This window comes from Dermacentor variabilis, chromosome 2 (genome assembly GCF_050947875.1).
Source record: "Dermacentor variabilis isolate Ectoservices chromosome 2, ASM5094787v1, whole genome shotgun sequence".
Classification (NCBI taxonomy): Eukaryota; Metazoa; Arthropoda; class Arachnida; order Ixodida; family Ixodidae; genus Dermacentor; species Dermacentor variabilis.
Window position 1 is genome coordinate 18349742 of NC_134569.1, and position 20503 is coordinate 18370244.

General features: G+C 46.0%; 1 protein-coding gene across 7 annotated transcripts in view; it reads right to left on the bottom strand.

Annotated features, from left to right (window-relative positions):
• The window catches only part of LOC142571445 (mediator of RNA polymerase II transcription subunit 12-like protein), a 222155-nt gene that overhangs the window by 95750 nt on the left and 105902 nt on the right, over nt 1-20503 (bottom strand). For all 7 annotated transcript variants that reach the window (XM_075679800.1, XM_075679797.1, XM_075679795.1 and 4 more), the window contains 4 exons: nt 16741-16914; nt 15255-15387; nt 8412-8593; nt 7941-8061 (listed from right to left, as the gene is read on the bottom strand). In XM_075679800.1, the coding sequence (XP_075535915.1) occupies nt 7941-8061; nt 8412-8593; nt 15255-15387; nt 16741-16914 (610 nt within the window). The remainder of the gene's footprint in view (nt 1-7940; nt 8062-8411; nt 8594-15254; nt 15388-16740; nt 16915-20503) is intronic.

Here is a 20503-nt window from a genome sequence, read left to right on the forward strand (position 1 = left end):
ACAAATGCATTGGAAAACTATTTTTCACATAAAATAACACAACCATAAACACAATTTTTTTCAATATTTTTCTCGTTTTCATATGTGAAATTTCCTGTATTTAGTTAAGTTTAGTGTCCGATTGTTGTTTGGCACAGCGTTTTGATCCACATATAAATTCAAATGTGCAATTATCTTGTTGTAGTTACTGTGCTAAGGGAAGCATTGTGATTTTTGTAACGTGGCTATGGGGTGCATCATTTTCATGCACTGTTTATATATACATCTTTTAATTATCTTTGTTGCATTGTTATTACCTTGTCAACTGTATTACCCCTCCTGCATGGGCCAGTATTTTGGCCTGCAGTATGAATAAATAAATAAATAAAATAAAATTACATTCCCTCTCGATAAAATTACAGCTAACTTTCCCTGATAGAAGCACAAATTCGCCGAGTTTTCCCTGAGTATTTCCAGACTATCTAAATCCCCTAAAATTCCCAGTTTTTCCGGTTGGTAGACATCCTGTATTTATTAGGGGTGTGCGAATACTTGAATATATGAATACGGATCGGATTGTACCTTCTCGAATAGTTTGATTCACGAATCGAATCTTAACCCTTTGACGGTCAATGACGTAAATATATGGCACCGCGAACAAGTCCAAAAATGGTCGATGCCATATATTTACGGCGCCATCTGTACGTTTAAAAACCGCGCCAATTTCCTAACTTTTTCTTTTCTGTCATTGCTGCCACTATGTGGGGATACAGGGAATCATTTTCGTGCGCCTCCCTCTCTCGGTTTTCATTGCATGGTTTGTTTTAGCGCTAGTTTGCTCCCACGGGCCTATACACTACTACTCGCGCATTGGCGTGCGCGTGGGCGGGCGGCCGTCTGGATTTTGTTTTGCTGGCGGTTTTGGCTTCTTGCGCTTGCGAAACTGATGGCTATCTCGTTCCTAATCGCTCAAAGGGCGACCGCTGGTTTCTCTCTCATTTAGCGCTCACAGGGGTGTGCATAGGAAGGATGCCATCGTGCATGCATTTCTTTTTCTTCTTTTTTTTTTTAAGACTCGCGAAAACTAATTGCCCTAGCTGGTTGGCGATAAGATGAAGGTTAGCAGAAGTTTGTCACACGTGTTGCTTTTCTTGATGGGCACACAACCAAACAGTTTTCTTGACTGCGTGCACCTAGACAATTCGATTACGCTATGGACGTACGTATTAGTGTAAGGGCGGGAACATTTGAGGTTTGTGAAATATTCTCGTGTGCGGATTTTCAAAGCCTTGAACTATGTGCATAAAAATGCACAAATTTTTTAATTCTGATAAGTTTATTTGCTTTTTTATTGTTGTTATTCATGAATGAAAAGTGCATATATACCAATGCAAAATATTTTTTTCTCACTTTACGGTTGTGGGGATGCGTGACTCTCATGCGTCCCCAGAGATCTAGTTTTCCCGCATAGCCCCAGTCTCCGTGCGGCTTAGCCGCGCACGCGGCGGTCGGAGTGGTTGAAGCGCAGTGCGAGAGATGGCGCGAGTGTTGCGCTGCGGCGGCGTTACTAGGGTGCAAGGGAGAACATGCTGGGTCTGGGGCGGCGGACCGACGAACGCGGCGGACGTCCCGCGCGTGCGCCGATCCATGCTTCTGCGAGACTGTCTCGCGTGGCCGCCTTCGAACGCGCCACCGTTCGCGTGACCGTACGCGCAAACGAGCAGGCGTTGGGATCCAGCATGGGGCGAATATATTTGCTCGCTATCCGGTCGCGGTGAGTCGGACTTCTAGATTTGTAGCGTGCCCATCGGCATGTTTTGTGGATAGCATCTCGGCTAGCAGGCATTGATCTATGAAAGGTGCAATAAATGCCCTTGTGATTGTTTGCACTACTGTGTTGTCGTTCCTTTGTCCCTAGAGCATGGGTGTGAGAACCCCACATGGTCACCCTAGAAAAATTACGGTAATTTTTTTTTCGAAATAAATCCTTAAAATCGGAATCTGCAATAAAAAAAAATCAACCCTGGGCGGTCGCATATGGCGAAAAAAATCGACCCTCAAAGGCTTAATTAAGTATTCGGTTACTCGAACATTCGATATATTCGGCGAGCTTGGTTGACAGGTAATATGCGAAACACATTTCAGTTCTACTGTTCCATCACGGTCTAGTGCACAGACTCTAAATACACAAAGTTTGAATGCCACGAACCTGATAGCATGCAAATTTAATTGTGGTCGTGACACAGCCGAACTGTGAAACTCAACTAAAACAACCTCTGCTCGCACCACTCACACAGGCTGCACCATGTGTAACTTCCTTCACAAGCAAAAGTTGCAGATACACTTGAGAGGAATCGGAGACTGCAATTTGCAAGCACAAAATGAAAGCACACCATTGTGAACCGCGAAACCGCACACCATAGCCACACGGCCGCCACAGCATGCTGCATTGGCTGCGTCGCATCGCTGCATGGTCGCGCCACCTCTCCGTTGCAGAGCCAACCAATTTCTGTCCTACTTTTGCAAGCGGGAGAGAGGTGGCACCAGTTTCTCTTCCCCCATTTCCCCTGTGTGCTCCGTGTCGTTGGCCGTAGGCTTCATTTCACCGCGCGATCCGAAACTACCAAGTCCCTTGCTAACGGAAACCAAGGCAACATGTTCTGCTACCGAATTTCATCTGCATTATCTGTCGGAAAACATAGTCTGATGATCTTGCTCTCGGTCAGGAGCGACATGACTGAATGAAAAAGTGCCGTTTAGAAACGTTTCATAAAGAACTCGGCCCAAGAGGCAACATGCAAAAGCCATGAAACGAAACTTCGAACGCCATCGAGTATCACGCCACCACTTTCGAACCATCTCAAGAGCAAGCATTTTTCTTTGCACAGTGTGTTCTTGAGAGACAGCGGGAAGCAAGGAAGACCAGACGGTGCACAGCCGCTCATGAAAAGTGTGTTGAAGTTGGGCAAGGACCTATAGCAACGCGAGAGAACGGCAATAACTACCAGGATTGCCCTAATGCTGGCGCTCAACCTCCAGCCTTACATCTCTGTCAAATATCAAGGTTTAAAAGGGCTGATGAGCCACATGGAGCCGTTGTACAAGATACCCAGCCGCACGACGTTCTCGAGGAAAATTACCCTGGAGTTGTACAGAGACATAGTCACGGCTGTTGAGGAGAGAATGCCTGCAGAATGCCAGAAAGGCAAAGAGTCGATCTCGTTTACAAGCGACATGTGGATGTCGAAAGTCTAACCAAAGTTACATCAGTCTCACCTGCCTCTACTTAACCTCCAACTTCTATATGAGAAGTTTTGCATTGGACAGCCGGAGTGTGACCAAGAGCGACACTGCTTTCAACATCCTGGAGCCCCTGCAAGCAATGATAGATAACTGGGAGCTGCCACTGCAGAAAGTTTCAGTCCATGTGGTGATGGACAATGCACGAACTTTCCGTGTGGCCCTTAGGGACATTTCTTGTGTCCCAGTGTATGGGCCATACACTGCAACTAGCTATAAAAGATTCCAAGGAAGAAACAACAAGAGTTCCTGCCATTCTCAAGAAGTGTCACGCAATTGTTGGTCATTATAAACACAGTGCCCAAGCTGTGGCAAGAGTGCAGGATTGCCAGCGATGGATGGAGCTCTCAGTTTTGGAACTTATTCAAGATGTGGAAACAAGATGGAACAGTGAGCATGACATGCTCTCGCCTCTTGTGCAGCTGAAAGAAGCCGTTTGTTTAGAGCTTGCCACCTCTGAGACAGCTGTGCCCAACCTGACACCACAGGGCTCGTCAGAGCTCTTGAACTAATCGCATTGACGACCAAAGATCTTAGTGGCCAGAAGTATGCAACTTTTTCGTCAGTAGTACCATTTCTCTATGGAACACAAACGGTCCTGAAAGACTGCGTTGCAGCCAATGATGACACCTCAGAGTTTGCAAGAAACTTGCTGAAAAGCATGAGGACAAGATTTCCAGGGCAGGACGAGAAAAAGGAGTATGTGTTGGCAACCACCTGTGACCCCAGGTTTAAGAACCTCTTTTGTGCTCATACGTTCCAGGAAACAAAGTACTTGGAGCTTGCCAGAACTGAGTTGCAGAGCTCTTCATGAGAAGCATCAAGTGATTGTACTGAAGCATTAACATCTACAGCTCACAAGGAGCACGTCAGCACTGAGACACTGAGCAATGAGCGCGTCAGTATCTGAGGCAGCATTGAGAAGCTGGCAGCGTCGTCAGAACGAAGACACTTCTCCAAAGCAGCCAACATAAAGGAGTTTCAGCAGTACCTTCGAGAGCCCACTTGCAGTGAGGACTAAGACCCTCTAGCATTCTGGAAAGAAACAGGCAAGCAACACTTCCCAGGACTGTGCAAGATGTCCATGAAGTAAATGGGCATTCCAACAATTAGTGTACCAAGTGAAAAGTTGTTTTCGATGGCTGGCAACATTGTTATGGCCCGGAGGGAGAAGTTGATCACAGATCAAGTACACCAGCTGCTTTTTTTTTTTTTTTTTTTGCATGAGAATTTGTAAACATTCAAGCTTCTGTTAAATAACTTTGCCATTCGATATTCGATTCGACATTGAGATTTTTTTATTCTTGATTCAACTAGGCATTCGATTCAAGACTTACTATTCAGTATTCGCACATCCCTGGTATTAATCTTTTCCAGTTATGCTTAACAAAAGAAAGCAATGATTTTGCAGGGAACACAATGATGCCACCATCTCTCATTTAATAACAAAATATTGTCAGTGCTATTTTTTGCCCTTCCATTCAAAAGCAGCAAGCGGGCTATGAGAGATATTGTATGGAGGGCTTAAAGGTGATTTAGACCCTTTAGGGCTCTTTAAGAACTGAAAAAATCTGAGAGAGACTTCACATTAATTACACAGCAAATTTTGCTAACGGGAATCAAACCAATGAACTCGTCAGGAGAATGCCAGAGCCACTGCACCATTCCAGTAGGTTCCAAATGTGTATCAGAACCATACCACCGTACACAGTCAAACCTCAACATAACGAAGTTGTACTTGTAGCGAAAAACCTTTGTTAAATCGTGAATTTCGTTAATTCAAGGTTTTAAAGTTTCAGCAGTAAAAACAACTTCACAAATTCCCAGAGCATTTCCGATGGATAGTATCTTGTAAGTAAGCGCTAATAAACAAATAGCAAGAAGTTCAGGCCATAACAGCATGGTTATGAGCATTAGCATGAGTGGTACAGATTGCACTAAAAGAAATGCATGAATGTGGCTCATGACGTTTAAGATTTGCATGTATTGCATTGCACAGCACCGTAAATCTTGGATGCCATGGCTGACCACACTTACAGCCTGTAGCCAGCAACCAAAAATGAAAAACAAAAATGTAAAAAGATATGGATATTCGTCCTAAGCAAAAAGAAAAAAACAGTCAGTTTCACCAGAAAGGTGGTACACTGATGGCAATAGCAAAGAGACAACTACAAGAAATAAGGTGCATAGCTTTATCAGTGTCACGCACACTCATGCAAACATTAACAGGTCTCACTCGATGACCACGAACTCGCTGTCACAATACAAGCGAACGATTTGCACCGTGTCCAGGAAGCTTGACATTACACGACCGCCGACATTAGACGCATGGGAACACAATGTGCATCAAGGGACCAATCGTTTTGGCTCGGCCTTTGCACTTGCTGTGAGCAGATTACCTTCCCAGATTTACGTATGGGCATGCACGAGGAGATGCATGCACTAGGGCAGATAGATGCGCGTTCCAGGACCTCTCCCAGCGCACCTATCGCCCCCCCCCCCCCACTCCCCCAGTGCATGCTTGATCATGTTACCACGCATTCACTTCCTCTCCATCCCCCTAGCACAGAAGGAATTGTCAGCTCTCGTGTTTCTCGGAGCACAGCGAGCTGCCATGCGGCCCGCAGCCTATGAAAATTGTTTACCAACGCAACGAAAGGCACAGCGGTGTTATGTGTCTACCGCATTCCAGTATGTGCATTTTTATGGCACCTTTTCCATACTTTTCTGGCAGAAGAATGCTTGAAATAACTTTTGCCTCAACTAACATTTTTAGTCTTCAGCTAGATTTACAAGCCATATAGGCTCCAAGTACGCCCCTGAAATGGCCGAAAACTTTGTTAAATCAAAACAGTGTCACAAAATTACTTCATTAAATTGCGAAAAAAGTACATGGTTTTCAATGGAACTAAGATCAGGAAATAAAAACAGTTTGTTACATCAAAAATTTCCTTAAATCGAGGATAGTTATATTGAACTTTGACTGTGTTAGGACAGAGTGGCGGCCGCGTAAGCGAATTGGGAGCTCCAGGTTAGGCGAGGCAAAGAGTGGTTCTTGGAGAGTGCGCGCGCATTTGACTATAGTTGCCAGGGGAAGGACCAAGTGGCGCAAGTGTGGTAGCGACAGAGGAAGGAAGATGCAAGCGGTGCGAAGAGTGTGTGCTGCATGTGGTGTGGGCAGATGGACAGCATGTGGATGACATGGGGAAAGAGTCGCAAAGTGCGGTAATAAAAAAAATTTTTGCCCTCAACATGTCGGTTTGTCGTTGTTTGTAACAGCTGTATTTCAAGCCATGATACATGTCTGAAAAATCATTCACTAAAGTATCAGTCAGCGACTGGGTTTACATTCTTTTGAAATCAGCTGTGCTTACCTCCTTACCGTACCTCGATATAACGAAGTAGGTAAAACCGGCGATTTGCTTCGTCATAAAAAAATTTTTTTGTATTGAAATTCAATCTTTTATGCAAATAAGTACAGTCGCCGATCAATTTTTCTTACAAGAAAAGGGGCCGCAGAATTTTCAGAACTATCAGGCGATATAGAAATGCAAATTTGAATGAGAAAACAATTTATTTTGATGAATTTGGGAGTTGGCACCGAATGGTACGGTTTCATGCCACTTCGGCAATATTTTCACATCAGCGGTAAGAATTAAGTGAAGCCAGCCACACTTTTGTGTGAACTCCGTCCCCGCAGCTGATAGCGTTGCCCGCACTGAGGCGACGCTATCATGAAAAGCGCCGGCAGCGGTGAGCGAATGCTTTGTCTGCCTCTCGCTTCAACAATTCAGTGAAACTCAAGATTACGCAACCTCCAATACGACACGCGCGGGAAGACAGCTAACATGATGCCACACCATCTCAGCACGCCCACTCTCTGCACACACGGTAGATTACCTCTAAAGCAGGGTGCGCAGCTGCATATGCGGTCAGCCGCACTTACAGCCATGTGCAGCCATGGCCAAGACACACGCCAGAAATAGCGAAGTGTCAACTTATCCGCACCCCCTCCCCCCGCCCCACCGCCCCTCGCACATGTTTGATCCCATTACCGCGAGTGAGCTCCCCTCCTCTTTCCCTCTGCTCATGCGGGAAGGTGGCACTTGTGAAGCCACCATCTTTCTTGTCTCACCCTCCCGCACTTTCAATCGCACCTAAAGCACAAAGTGTGTGGGCCATGATAGGATCTTATCGCACTTGGACTTTAAACAGAACATGACGCGGCTCCACTTTGGCTGTCACTCTTGTGAAACCGCACGCAATTTGAAAGTGCATTTGCAAGTAGCCACTTGTAATTCAATCATTTGACCATCTGCGTTCACAGAAGCTTCCAGTTATTGTTTCGGCATTCCTTTGCGGTGGAAGTGAAATTTCGTTATATTGAAATCGCACACAAACACACTTTGTTATATTGAGGTTCTAAATACATGGTGTTCTATGGACAAGAGATTATGAAAAGCTATACTTTGTTATATGGAGAATTTCGTTATATTTAAGTTCGTTATATCAAGGTTTAACTGTATATGCAAATGAAAAATCAAAATCATTGGTCCCAATATGACAATTGTAAACACACTCATAAAGATTGGGCATTTTACGATAAAATTGTAGCTGTCAGGTATAAGCTGACAACACAAGATAAAGACGTCTGCAAGTACCTTCATCTTCTTTACGAGGTTGAGATACTGCTTGCGTGTCTCTTCTCCGGACACACTGTCAGCATTCTGGGTTGTGTGGATGAGTGCTGCCAACATGTCAAGGACGGTAGTGAAGAGTTCACTGTGGAAAGATGAAAAAAGGACGTCCTGATATTTGCTTTTTTTTTTTTTTTCAAAGTATAAACAGGAGACTGCTCATGATGACTGTGACAAGTACCACAGTGATGGTCATGAAGCATTTATTCAGACTTTGTGATGGAGGAGCTTTTAGAAAATAACTGGCCCAGTAAACACACTCTAATCTGCATATCGCAGGAGTGAAGACTTTGCTGCTGCCGTCTGTGTTGCTATGGTAGCCTACTAGGGCAGCCTGCTAACACAAAATGTTCACTATATTCAGAATCAAAGACCACTGTTTCTAAAGTTTCGCCATTAACACAAACTCTTATAGAGGTCAGGCACAGAACTCACAAGTTGCAGTGCAGGTCGACGACCCCATGGCTGATAAGCTGCACAAGCAGCAGGGCCCAGTCAGTGGTGAAGCTTGTGTTGCGTTGAATCATGTCGAACATTCCACCCACAAGGCTTAGCCTCAGTAGCAGTGCCTCGTGCAATAGCAAACGACTCTTCAAGTCCTCTGCTATGGGTTTCTCCTGCACATGCCAAACAATATCCTAAGCCCAGAGCAACTAATGAGACAAACACTGGTAAAGGGTATCCTTAGCCCAAGGCATATGGACACAAAGCAAGCAATTTTCATTGCATTTTCAATGTTTCAATACTCCGGGTATAGAAGAGTAATTTCACCTAAATCCTCCAGAAGTTAGGAGCACCAGTGGCGCAACAGCGAGCCCTCACTTCAGAGAACCACAAGAGCTCGAGCCATGCATTCAATATAATTCAGCAACGCACAGGTCTGAACTAGTTGGTACTCCATTGACACAGTGTAGTGCACAAAGGTAACAAAGGATAGGGGATAAACAGATGGGACGAGCACTAACTTCAACTGACTTGATTGGTCACATGTGCACATATATATTGAAACACAAAGGAAACGGAGAAAAAGCGCATAAGAATGAAAAAAAAAGAACAAGCCGAACTAACGAAAACAAAATTTCTCTAAGCCGCAATCAAGAACAAAAGAGAGTTATAGTTTAGCTTTCATCTTCTCTTTAGGTAATCAACCTTTATCAACGAAATTAACAAAAAAAAAGGTTTTCATACGTTACGTTAAACTACTTTAACGTTCTTCTTTAATGCTGCTTTAACATGCACCAAAAGCATGGTATACAATCGATCCTAGATATACTGAACTCGGATATATTGAATTATTGTCTATATCAAGCAGTAGTAAAATCCCATGCCAAAGTTTAGCGATGTGCTACGCATACAGTCAACAAACAATTTTCCAGACACCTGATTTTTCAGACGTGTCTGATAATTTGGATGCCTTCACAGCACTGCCACGTACCCCATAGAGTCAATGTAGAAGAACATCTGAAATTTAGGACACAAAAACCCTTCACCATCCGTTTTTCTGGACTTTTTGCCATGACTGCAGTTCCGAAACGGCGTTATCGAAGCCACCACCACCACCATTTTGATTACCCCGCCACCTCGAATAGACGCTCTCGCACGCAGATGCACTGGAAGTCACCGCAGCAACGCTGTGTCTACCTGCTTCGACTTTCGCTACAAAGTGTTTTGTTGTTCGGGGCCATGTTTTTCACTGAAAGAATTCGCTGCTGTCATCAATGGCGCTGACTCTTCCGTTGTAATCCTCGCCAATGGCTTCGCAGCACGGAAAGCATGACACATTGCATAATGCCCGTTTCTAAAAGCCAGCTTCGCCTCAATACAGCAGTGTTATGCGGTGAAACATACGTAAAGTATTGCGGTGAAGCATACTAAGAGTGTGAAGGTGCAATTGTCACGGGACACAGTGTGTATTTCTTAACTGTACATGCATGCAGCTGTCGTCTCCTGCCACACTACGAGCACTGATAACCCTAATAAGTGTACTGGCATGCCTTCAGGGCTATTTTGGACGTACCTGTGGCAATCTGAGCCCTTGGAGGCAGTAAAGACATGCACTCATTTTTTCAGACTGCCTGATTTTCGGACATTTTCACAGCCCTTATGGAGTCCGAAAAATCAGAAGTTGGCTATACCATCAAACTTCCGTTCACAGCTGCATTTAATATATCAAATGCTAGGCCGCACCCCATCCCTGCAAGTGTGCTTCTATTGGAGATGCAATCACTTGTCGCACCATCGGAAATGTTTAATGCCGATAACATTGAAATGGCACTGTTTTGGCAGATGCTGTCAAAGAAGAGATTGAATCCGATGAGCAGTACATGCCATGGAGAAAAAATGAGCAGGGTGCTTTCACAGTTTTGCTTGCTGCGCGTATGAATGGCTTGTACGAACCATGGCCGTTCATTACGACAAGAGCAGATTACCATTTTGCTTCAAAAACACAAAAGACCTCCACGTACAATACACATTCCACAAGAAAGTGCGGATGACATTTGATCTCTAGTCTGAGTGGCTCCGGGGATAGGATGTCGAACTGGAGATTCTGTGCTGCCGGGTTTGTCTTCCTGCAGACAAAGGCTTTCCACGAACGGCACTCTAGGACCCGCAAGCTGCCAAAATGAATCGGACTACAACTTCGACTAGTATGGATCTTTACACTGCAGTTTCAATTTAACAAAACCACCAAACGCCACATCCGCACTTTGTGGAAAGACCCTCCCCGGGACCCTAATGTGGCAGCACTATGCAAGACTTATCGCTGTGTGATTAGCAGGTCTAAGCTGCATGCATTTTATTAGTTTGTTCATTCATTTGTTCATTCATTTGTTCATTCATGTGTTTAGTGCTGGCAGACATGAACATAGGGGCTGGAGGTGAACGGACAATAACGAAGGGAGGTACTGGCTGCGATACGTCGGAGTGCTGAGCAGCACACAAATAGACATGCACATACATTTTAGAGCGCAGCTCTTAGGCGCCCGTTCCTGCATTGAGTGTCGGCGTGCCTTGGTGTCGTACCTCGTAACAGAGCGAACGGGCACAACAAAAGATCAAAGCGAATGCAAAGCACAGCAGCAGATGAAAGAAAAGAGCGCAACGAGAAAAGTGGAGGAGGAGGCTACAGTGAAAGCATAAGGTGGAAATGGGAGGAGGTGCAGAGAGGAAATGGCCTGCACACGCACAGAATTGCCGGCGGCCATGACATTCGCAGCCACATGGGCGACCTCGTCTGCACTTCTGAGGGGGGCCACAACAGCGTGAGGTGGGGAGGGCTATGCTCGTATGCAGCGTCAGCTGTTGAAGTCAGTTTGCAGTACCAGCATGTGTGACGGGGATCACTACTCCTGCAAGGGTCGATGGTGAACAGCTAGAAGTATGGCTCGATGTGACGCTCCTTTCGGTTTTGTCACCGCTGGCACTGGTGGCATGATTTCCCCGCGACAAAGGGCCGCTCTTGTCGTTCATGAAACAAAAGTGAGGAGAAAAACGTACTACCACGCAAGGCGTGTTGTGCAGCGATGATGGCTACGACATGGTGCTAGAGTAGCGCGCATCGTCTGTATGGAAACAAAGCGCTGCATAAGGGGAGGTCTGTCTGCAGTGGCTGCTGTGAATCGTGCCTATGTGTGACCCACAGGCTGCCTCTCACTATCTCCCAATTAGCGAGGCAGTCGCACCACACTTCGCTCCATTTTCAATGTGCCACATGAGACAGATTGTCAGTGCCACCTATGCTACTTCGTAGCATTCCCTTCCTAATATAAACCGTGTCCCTATATAATCATAATACAGTCGCCGACCGATTTTCCGGACTCCAAAAATTTGGACATGCCCGATTATTCGGTCAGCGTCGCGGCACCGCCATTCTCCCCATAGACCATAATGTATAACAACTGCCGAAAGTTCGGACACCTTGCAACCTCTCGTCTGATTTTTCGGACACTCCTTTAGCCAACTCGGTCGAGAGCATCATGCACCGACTCTGACCGGTGCATGGTTCGACTTGCTGAACGCCATTTTTGTTTTGAACGGAGCTTCCTTGCTGCCCCACGAAGTGGCGCTACTGGAAATCCCCGCTCATCATCATCGTTTCGGCCTGGTTAGATAGAGCGGCTCTGCAGCAGTTCCGGTTTTAGCTTAGTAAGCCATGTCAAGACAATCCAGCAGCTGATTTGTTTCTTCGCGCAAGACGCTGCGAGCAGGCCGCGTTTTTCGTTTGTGCGACTGGTGTCGGCACGGTGGTGTTTGCTTTGTGTGCTGTGTCGAGGTTTCGGTGATCCAACGCGTCATACGTAAACATCGCGTCAAGGGTCTAATGGCGCCGACAGTGCCCGCACAGACTGCGCTGGCAAGCGGGTGCCGGGAGGCCTAAGATTTGTCGCCTTCCGATGTGCTCCCTACTGACGCGGAAAATGTTCTGCCGAGACCTGCGCAGTGGTGGCATTGCGAATCCGGACACCGTCTCATTTGACAGTTTCATAGGTGCTGACACTGCTGTATTGACATGCGCAGAACTCGACGACGGCAAGGTCATTCGTCAGGTTTCTGCTGCACCGCCGGACGATGACTCTGAGTCGGAAGATGACGCACCATGTGCTACGCTGCCGTCGCATGCGGAGCGTGTACAAGCAGTGACTGTACCGTACGACCCTCTCCGAGATTCAGGCTTATCTGATTGCGCGTAAACAGAACAGCGTGCAACGGCGCGTTCACGATTTCTTCCAAGCCTACTGCCGAGCCCGAATAAGTGCGTGGAAATAAAGGATTTCATTTTTTTTTCTTAATCTGCTTTTTCGGACACCTGTTTATTCGGACATTTTCGCAGTCCCCGTGAGGTCCGAATAAACGGTCGGCGACTGTACAAAATATTGACATGTGAAATGAAAATATCTATAGTGCTGCACTCAAATTTAGCATTAGGGAGTATCGTAATTGTTGGTGAATCCTTTAGGGCAGTCAAGAAGCAAAGACGACCGATTCCAACAGGAAGTTGGTTCCATAACCCAATACAACATTCCGTCTAGCTCGTTGCACACGTACCATATTTACCCACTTGTAAGTCGACCACTTTTTTTTAATTTGAAAATCTGAAACGGGGGGTCAACTTACAATCGAAACCAAAATATGGCACCGGCAAAAAAGCGAGACCAATGGGAGCTACAACGTAGTTACAATTTTGTGTTTGCTCTATGGCCCTACCCGTAGCTTTTCGCTGTCCCGCATATTTGTTCGCTTTTCTGAAGGGTTTTTCAACACTTTTGAGAGTTTTACAGTGCATGCAACACTCATGAGGGGGTGTCGATAGTTGATGGAAGCGCCGCTGTTCCATTCGGGAACATCAGCAGTTCATGGAAGAGCAGACACCGCTCGCGGGTTTCTCTTTGCCTGTTGCGCTTAGTTTTCTTTACAGTTTGACGAAAGGCACTAGTTTGATGCTCTCCACTTGACTGCCGGCTACGTGCTACTTTTATGGCTCCTCAGCCTTCATGAGTGCTCCAGGCCCACTAATCATTCAGCACTCGTTCACAGCAGCGTTCAAGAGGGCTGCCATCCTTTACGCCGAAGAAACAAATCACTGCACAGCAGGCCGCAAGTTCAATGTTTCTGAACGGGTGGTGGGAGAGTGGCGACTGCAGCGAACCAAAATTTTCACCTGTGATGTGTAGGGGTTCCACTCTGCATGCGGCTAGGGCAAGGCAACCAGCGGCGTCAACGGTAATAACGTTTATTGCAATTAGCAATAATGAACACTCGCAGAGGGACGTCCTCTCAGTAATAGTAGTAAATAGGCTTGCCTCGTTGTCTGGGTGGGTCAGACAAACGAGGTCACTCACGGGATGCGGCAGGTGCTTTCGTCCAGGCGGCAGGTGTCCGGCGTAACAAGAGAGCGGGTCTCCCTCGGTGGCGCGCTTTTATGCCTTTTTACCTTTTTGCGAGGGGAAGTCCTCCTCGCCCGCCGGAGACGTCTCCCTTTCCCGTGAGCCACGTGGGGGGAGAGGGGTACGCGCGTCACCAGAGCGACGGGGAAAGGGAGGGCGCGTAGTGCCTCTCTCCCTTGTCTACGCTGGCCCGACCCGTCCGCCACGTGCGAACGGGACGCCGCGGGTACGCGAGAGGAAATGGAGGCGGGTGCTCCCCATAGATGGCAAGTGAGGAATTTCCCACGTGTCGAAGTCTGGACGCTTTTCGGAGCTGTAGGCTAAGCTTGTGGCGTACGTCACTGAAATGCGCGATCGGTCCCTGCCAGTAAAGTGTGGCACAGTCATGAAACAAGCCCGGATCTTCGCCTTTTAAGGACCTGCTCCGCCGTGAGTACAAGTGGCTGGCAGCAGAAGACCGCAAAATTACACGAACCAGACCTGTGAAAAGAGCCTCCCTGACAGCTGCGTGTGGTTGGGTGCATTCGGCGTGGGCTGCTGTTCCACAAGATGTCGTGATGCGGTCGTTTGCCAAATGTGAAATTTCGCGGGACGACGACGCGCTGTGGGACCGTAACAACGATGACGATGGCAGCACTAGTGAAGATGAGTAGTCCAGTGACCATGTCAGCTACTAATAAATTTTCGTTATTGAATGCTCCCTCGGGTATGTTCTCCTTATTTTTTTTTTTTTTGTCACGCGATATGGGGGGTCGACTTACAATCTTGTAAATACGGTATGATGATCAGCTATTTAAATGGTGTATTGTAACAGACATGCGACCAAGCACATTCAAGCATGATTTGCAGTACAAGTGCGCTAATGTCAGCACAGTGCATATTCATACAGGCTAGTTTGCTTCCGGTGTGTGCCCATTTCTACCTCATATAGATGAAAAATGCACAACAAGCCCTCCAACGCACATGCAGCTGTCGTGTGTCTAGGCGATGCGGGCTTTTAGGGATAGTGCTGAGAAGACCATTCCGCAGCGCGAGCAATTCGCAACATTTGTGACAAAAAAATAAGTCAATTTTTGTACGTTCGGCGCGGTTTTGGAGAAGCAAATCAGTAAGTTCCAGCTGTCTCAGATGTGCGAAGACCTCGGATAAGATTTAGATAGGCATACTTTCAATTTCAAATTATCAATATGTTGAAATAGTTTGCAATCCCCTTTGACTCTCATATATCCGGAATCGACTGTACAAGCATTTTTGCATTCAACCCCCACCACTACGCTGCCACCACGGCTGCGAATTGCACCAGCAACCTCATTCTCAACAGCACAGTGCCACAGCCACCGAGCCGCCATGATGTGTAAGAAAGATAAACAAAGCCACTTTTGGCTCCACTTACGTCCTTGGAGATGTGCACACACTGTGTGAGCTGCGACTGGAGCGAGTTGAGCAGGCCTTCCCGCTGCTCGTCCTGGCCCTTGAGGCACATGAGCACCAGCGAGAGGAATGGCTGGTGGCTCAGCAGGGATGCACTGCAGTTAGGACAGGCAGTCTATCTCAGTTATTCAACTGCACCAGATTCCAAACTTTACTTCAACTCTAGGATTACAGATACACATTCCGTGTTGGTTCAACAACCTGCTTCAACTCCAGGTACCCCCTGGAGCACTAAAGCTGCGGGGCTGAAATACGGAGAACAACAAAGAAATTTGAGGAGAAGCTAAGGAGCATGCATCAATGAGCAATGTCACAGAATATGATAACCACAACGTTAAGGAACAGGAAAACGGCAGAATGGAATAAAGAGCAAAAAGGTGTAGCTGGTATTCTAATTGAAGAAGTGGAGCTGGGAAGGTCATGTGTTAAGTGGAGCAGGTAGTCTATTAGAGTAACAAGGACAGGCAAGGCAGTTGAGGATAGCAGAGGAAGGATATCTGCAAGCACAAGACGTAGTCGGCTGACACAAGACAGGGTTAAATGTAAATCTCTGGAAGAGGCTGTCATTCTGCAGTGGACATAAGAACAAGAGGATGATCATAATGAGCACACATTGTGAGGGTTAGCTGATTGGTGCCCCAACAGTAAGCAACACAAAAAATTTTCTTCGGTGTTAATCTATCACCTGGTAAAAAGCGCATAGACATCATAGAAGTAGCGGTGCCGTATAGTCTGGATTATAAGTCACAACTTTGCCTTAGTCGTCAACGCCCTTGCTCGCACGAAAGGATGGCGCTGACAGCACTCATCAGCTTGCTGTCCTTCTTGGCTCACCCTTGAGTGCATTCACTCCCACCTAAAACATACAGTGCAAGGGGTGCGATGGGATCTTATCATACTTGGACTTCCCATGGAACATGACACTGCTCTGCTTGCGCTGTCACTGTCAATCACGAAGCGGAAAATTCAAGAGGTGCGTTTGCAAGCAGCCGCATGTAATTCAACCATTTGGCCATCTGTGTGTGCGGAAGTCTCCATTTTTTGTCTCAGTATTCCTTCACAGTGGCAGTTAAATTTTGTTATATTGAAATTGTGCCTAAACACACTTATACTGAGGTTCAAAATACATGTTTTTTTTTCTTTACAAGAAGTTATAAAAGCTTAAATAAATTTTTGTATAGAGAATTTTGTTACATTGAAATTCTTTATATTGAAGTTTAACTGTATTGAACAAAGTTAGCTGGTTAGCTTGCGAGACAATGACGTTAGAGTGAATGACATGAGTGTCCCTCTCCTGTCCTCACCTCTTGTATTGTTCTCAACAAGGTTCACACAATTATGCCCACTTCATGAAAATATACTATGCTGTTCTTTACCGCCCCCCTACTTGAGAATAAATGACTGAAAGGAAATAACGCTGTGAAGAGAAATGCATTGTGAGGACTTACCTTCTCTGAACCTGCTTGTCTTTGTCCTTGCTTTTAGAAGAGGAGGAGGAAGCAATGCAAGCCCAGCTGCCACTCTCCAAAACTTGTCCGGCAGCCCTCAAGACCTTGCCCTGAACTGCAGCAGGCAGCTTGGCTATTAGCGGAGCCACAAACCAGATGCGGTCATTTTCTTGTCTGTGGTGAGAAAAACCCCAAGGCAACACAAAATTGGAAAATTTGAAGTGTAAAAGGCTACCAAGCATTAGCGTACAACATTAGTCTCTACAAAAGTGCCAAAAACGGGTTCTTATATGCTGCATTGAACAATCCCAGTGTAGTAAAACTAGAGGAAGAATAATAGCAGTAGAAATGTGCTTGTGGAAACGACCCTACAACTGCACCTCAAAAATGGAATTGGAAGAAAATGCAGTGGCCACTAGACAAAGTAGGAGATTTATTAAACAATCAAAGAAGTTGCTCTCCTCTTTCGAACAATTCTGGCAGGCTTGATACTTGGAGATCAGAAATACATCAGAGCTTTCAAGGCCTGTTAAGGCCCCCTTAATATTATCACAGTACTCCTCGCATGAACTGCCAAGTGAGAACAATTATTTATGGGGTTTGAAGAGACGTGGGTTCTAAAGCTAATTTTGTTAATTTTGGTATGAATTGAATGATATTTAATGCTATGGTTAAGTTTTTCTGCTGGTTGCAAGTACTTAATTAAATGTTGTATATCTGCATGAGAACAAAAGATACAAGGTTTTTAATACAGAAATTCATCAATTTCTTACGAGACTTTTCAAAAACTTCACTTTGTCAAAAGCAAAAGCAAAGTGTATGGCCAGAATGCCAGAGAGTCATTCTAGCCCATCATGCTAAATTTATTGTTCTCAGTGCACTTATAATGTGAAAAAACAGATGTAAAGTTGATTGCAATACGTTTTAAATTTTCATTTATAGTTCATGGCAATTAGAATTTGGCAGACTTTAGAAACAAGTAAATAGCGTCACCAGCTAGATCCATTCAATGCGAATATATTGTTACCAAAATTCTTGCTGGTACTTAGAAAGAAAATATGAAAATGCTCTGTAAGGCAATATGTGATGTCCCAAAAAATGAAACCGAGAAAAATGAACCTGCACTTTCAGTTCACTGTAACTTTTATTGGCCTAGCACTATGGCAATATGAATTGCATCACCATGTAGCCCTGTCCTTCAGCAACAAATTCATGACATATAGGTGGCCACTGTGCAAAAGTAGCAATGAAATATTTGTTGCAACATCATGCACAGCCATCAAAAGCAATGCAAGAAGGCTAGCACCACCCACTTCAGATTTCACTTTTACATTCTTGTTGAACAGGAGACACAAATTGGCATCTGTGTGCAAATAAATTTGCGCAGAGTTCGTGGTTACAATAAAATACCATTATTACTCAAATCTAGGCCGGCACCTGAATGTCTGAAGCCAAAAAAAAAGAACTTACCTCGAATGTAGGCCGAACAAAAAGAAAGGACAGTGTTCATAAAATGAAAACAGCATTTATTTAATATGAGCATGCCAAGCTCACTCTACATCACCATCACTGCTAGCCTGGCCCCTATCTTCCTTACCGCTGTCATGTCCTCGTTGCGGCACATGCGAAAAGCATCTCCCGTTGCCCCCTCCAACGACAGACATATTTCTCAGCAATGCTGAAGTGCCACTCGGCTTGAACGTTTGACAATGCCTCTGCGGCTAGCACAACTTTTTGTCTGAAAGCGGCATTATAGTGGCATCGCCTGTTTGGTGCCATTACGATAACACCAGGCCCCATGCCTATACGACACAGGTTAAAATTGCGACATTGCTCGTTTACTTCAGTTGGCTACTCGCACGACTAGTAGTGGCTGAGAAACTGACTTTTCTAGATGGCGCTAGCTATGCACCATATTTATCACTTTCAATCAAAAACTAGTGCACTTTTTTTTTAATCCTCAAATCAAAGTCGACCCTAGAGTTGGTATATGATTATTTGAAAATAACTGTCGGCCTAGATTCAAATAAATATGGTATGTCCTTTGCACTAAATGTGTGGGTGCAACAATATATCTGGATCAAATCCCAGTGGTGCCAGCCACATTTCAATGGAGGTGAAATGCAAAAAGTTCATGTACTTGTGTTGTAGTGCACGCCAGGTGGTCAAAATTAATCCATATTCATATTGTACCGCCACATTGGAGGAGCACGGAAGATGCGGCAGAAGCGGCGCAAGGATTTTGTGTGATCGGCTGTTTCGTACCGTTCCATGTCTATTCTACCCTTTTCACTGTAAATAGATCCATTCTACATCCATAACAAGTGGTGGAAGTGCTGTGTACTGGATATCCTGGACAACCAAGTCCCACAGAATCTTCGAAGGAGCACATGCCTGGCTGGACTACCACAAGAGCCCACAAGCTTGGCTAATGTCCACGCAGGCCGGTCAAAGAGCACCATCGAAGAAGGCATCGTTCAAGCCAGCCAGAGACCAAGGCAGCCTAGCTACTGGACGTTGTAACCACACATACTCTCAGGTAAAACAGATGAAGACGTGGATGACGGGCTGAGACACTGTGAAAGAGTAAGCCAGCTTAACGTGTGGAGTACGTCAGTGCATGTTGTGAACATTGCATTTTTTCTCGACGGTACCACTCTGCTTTGGTTTGACAATCATGAACGTGTGCTGACCACTTGGAAAACTTTTGTCAAGGAATTGAAAGCCTGTTTTGGGGACTCGAATTCCAAAAAGAAGAAAGCGGAACACACGCTTCCGCGCAGAGCCCAATTGCCTGGTGAAACGTGTACGACGTATATTGAAGAAATATTGAAGCTATGCGGAATCGTAAACGTGAATATGCTGGATGAAGACAATGTAGGACATCAGTTAAAAGGCATCGCTGAAGACATCTACAATTTATTAATAACGGAAGAAAACCTGAACACTCCTTCTGAATTCAGGCAGCAATGTCGCGCATTTGAAGCTCTGAAGACCCGAAGGACCTTACCGAAGTTCGGGCACTTGGACAGCGTCATTGCAGTTGCAAGAATGGACGTCGCTGTTTGCTACGACATCGGCCCGATCCGTGCGTCAAGTGGTTCAAGATGAGCTAGCAGGACTTCAGGGAGTAGGCGCTGGTTATCAATGCATGTTTGACAAGTGCATTCCCGTACCACCATCCTGGTTGCGAGAACATCGCATAGAGCGCAGACCGCCTTCTGAAGAACCACACTTAAATAACACGTGCTTTCGGTCTCTCCCGGCGAATCTCAGTTGCTGCCAGTTCTCACCACTCCGTCGTGACACTACAGAGTACTACCCAACACCATGACGTGTTCCTGCAGAATACCTGACGCCATGACATGCTCTTGCGGAATCATGCACGGCCCCACGCGTGCCTGCTCCATCTAGTTTCAACCACGACCTACCTGTCTGCTACACCTGCGGTTCCCGAGGACATATTGCATGCTTTTGTCAGTGCCACCCACAGCGAGCACCAGGTTTTTCGGCGTACACAGCTTGTGTGCACGAAGACGTGCCCGCGCCATTTGGAGTCCATCCTCTGCGGCAACAGTGGCCGTACCAATCGCGCGATGAGTCACCTGTCTTTGAGCGCAGCCTTACACCGCCGCCAACCCAACTGCGTCGTTCGCCATCCCCGAGCCGTCGTCGGTCGCCTTCTCCACCGCAGCTGGGAAATTACCTGGTGCAGCCGACGGAGGTGTGGTTGCGGGACTATCAGACTCGTCAATTCTTCCGT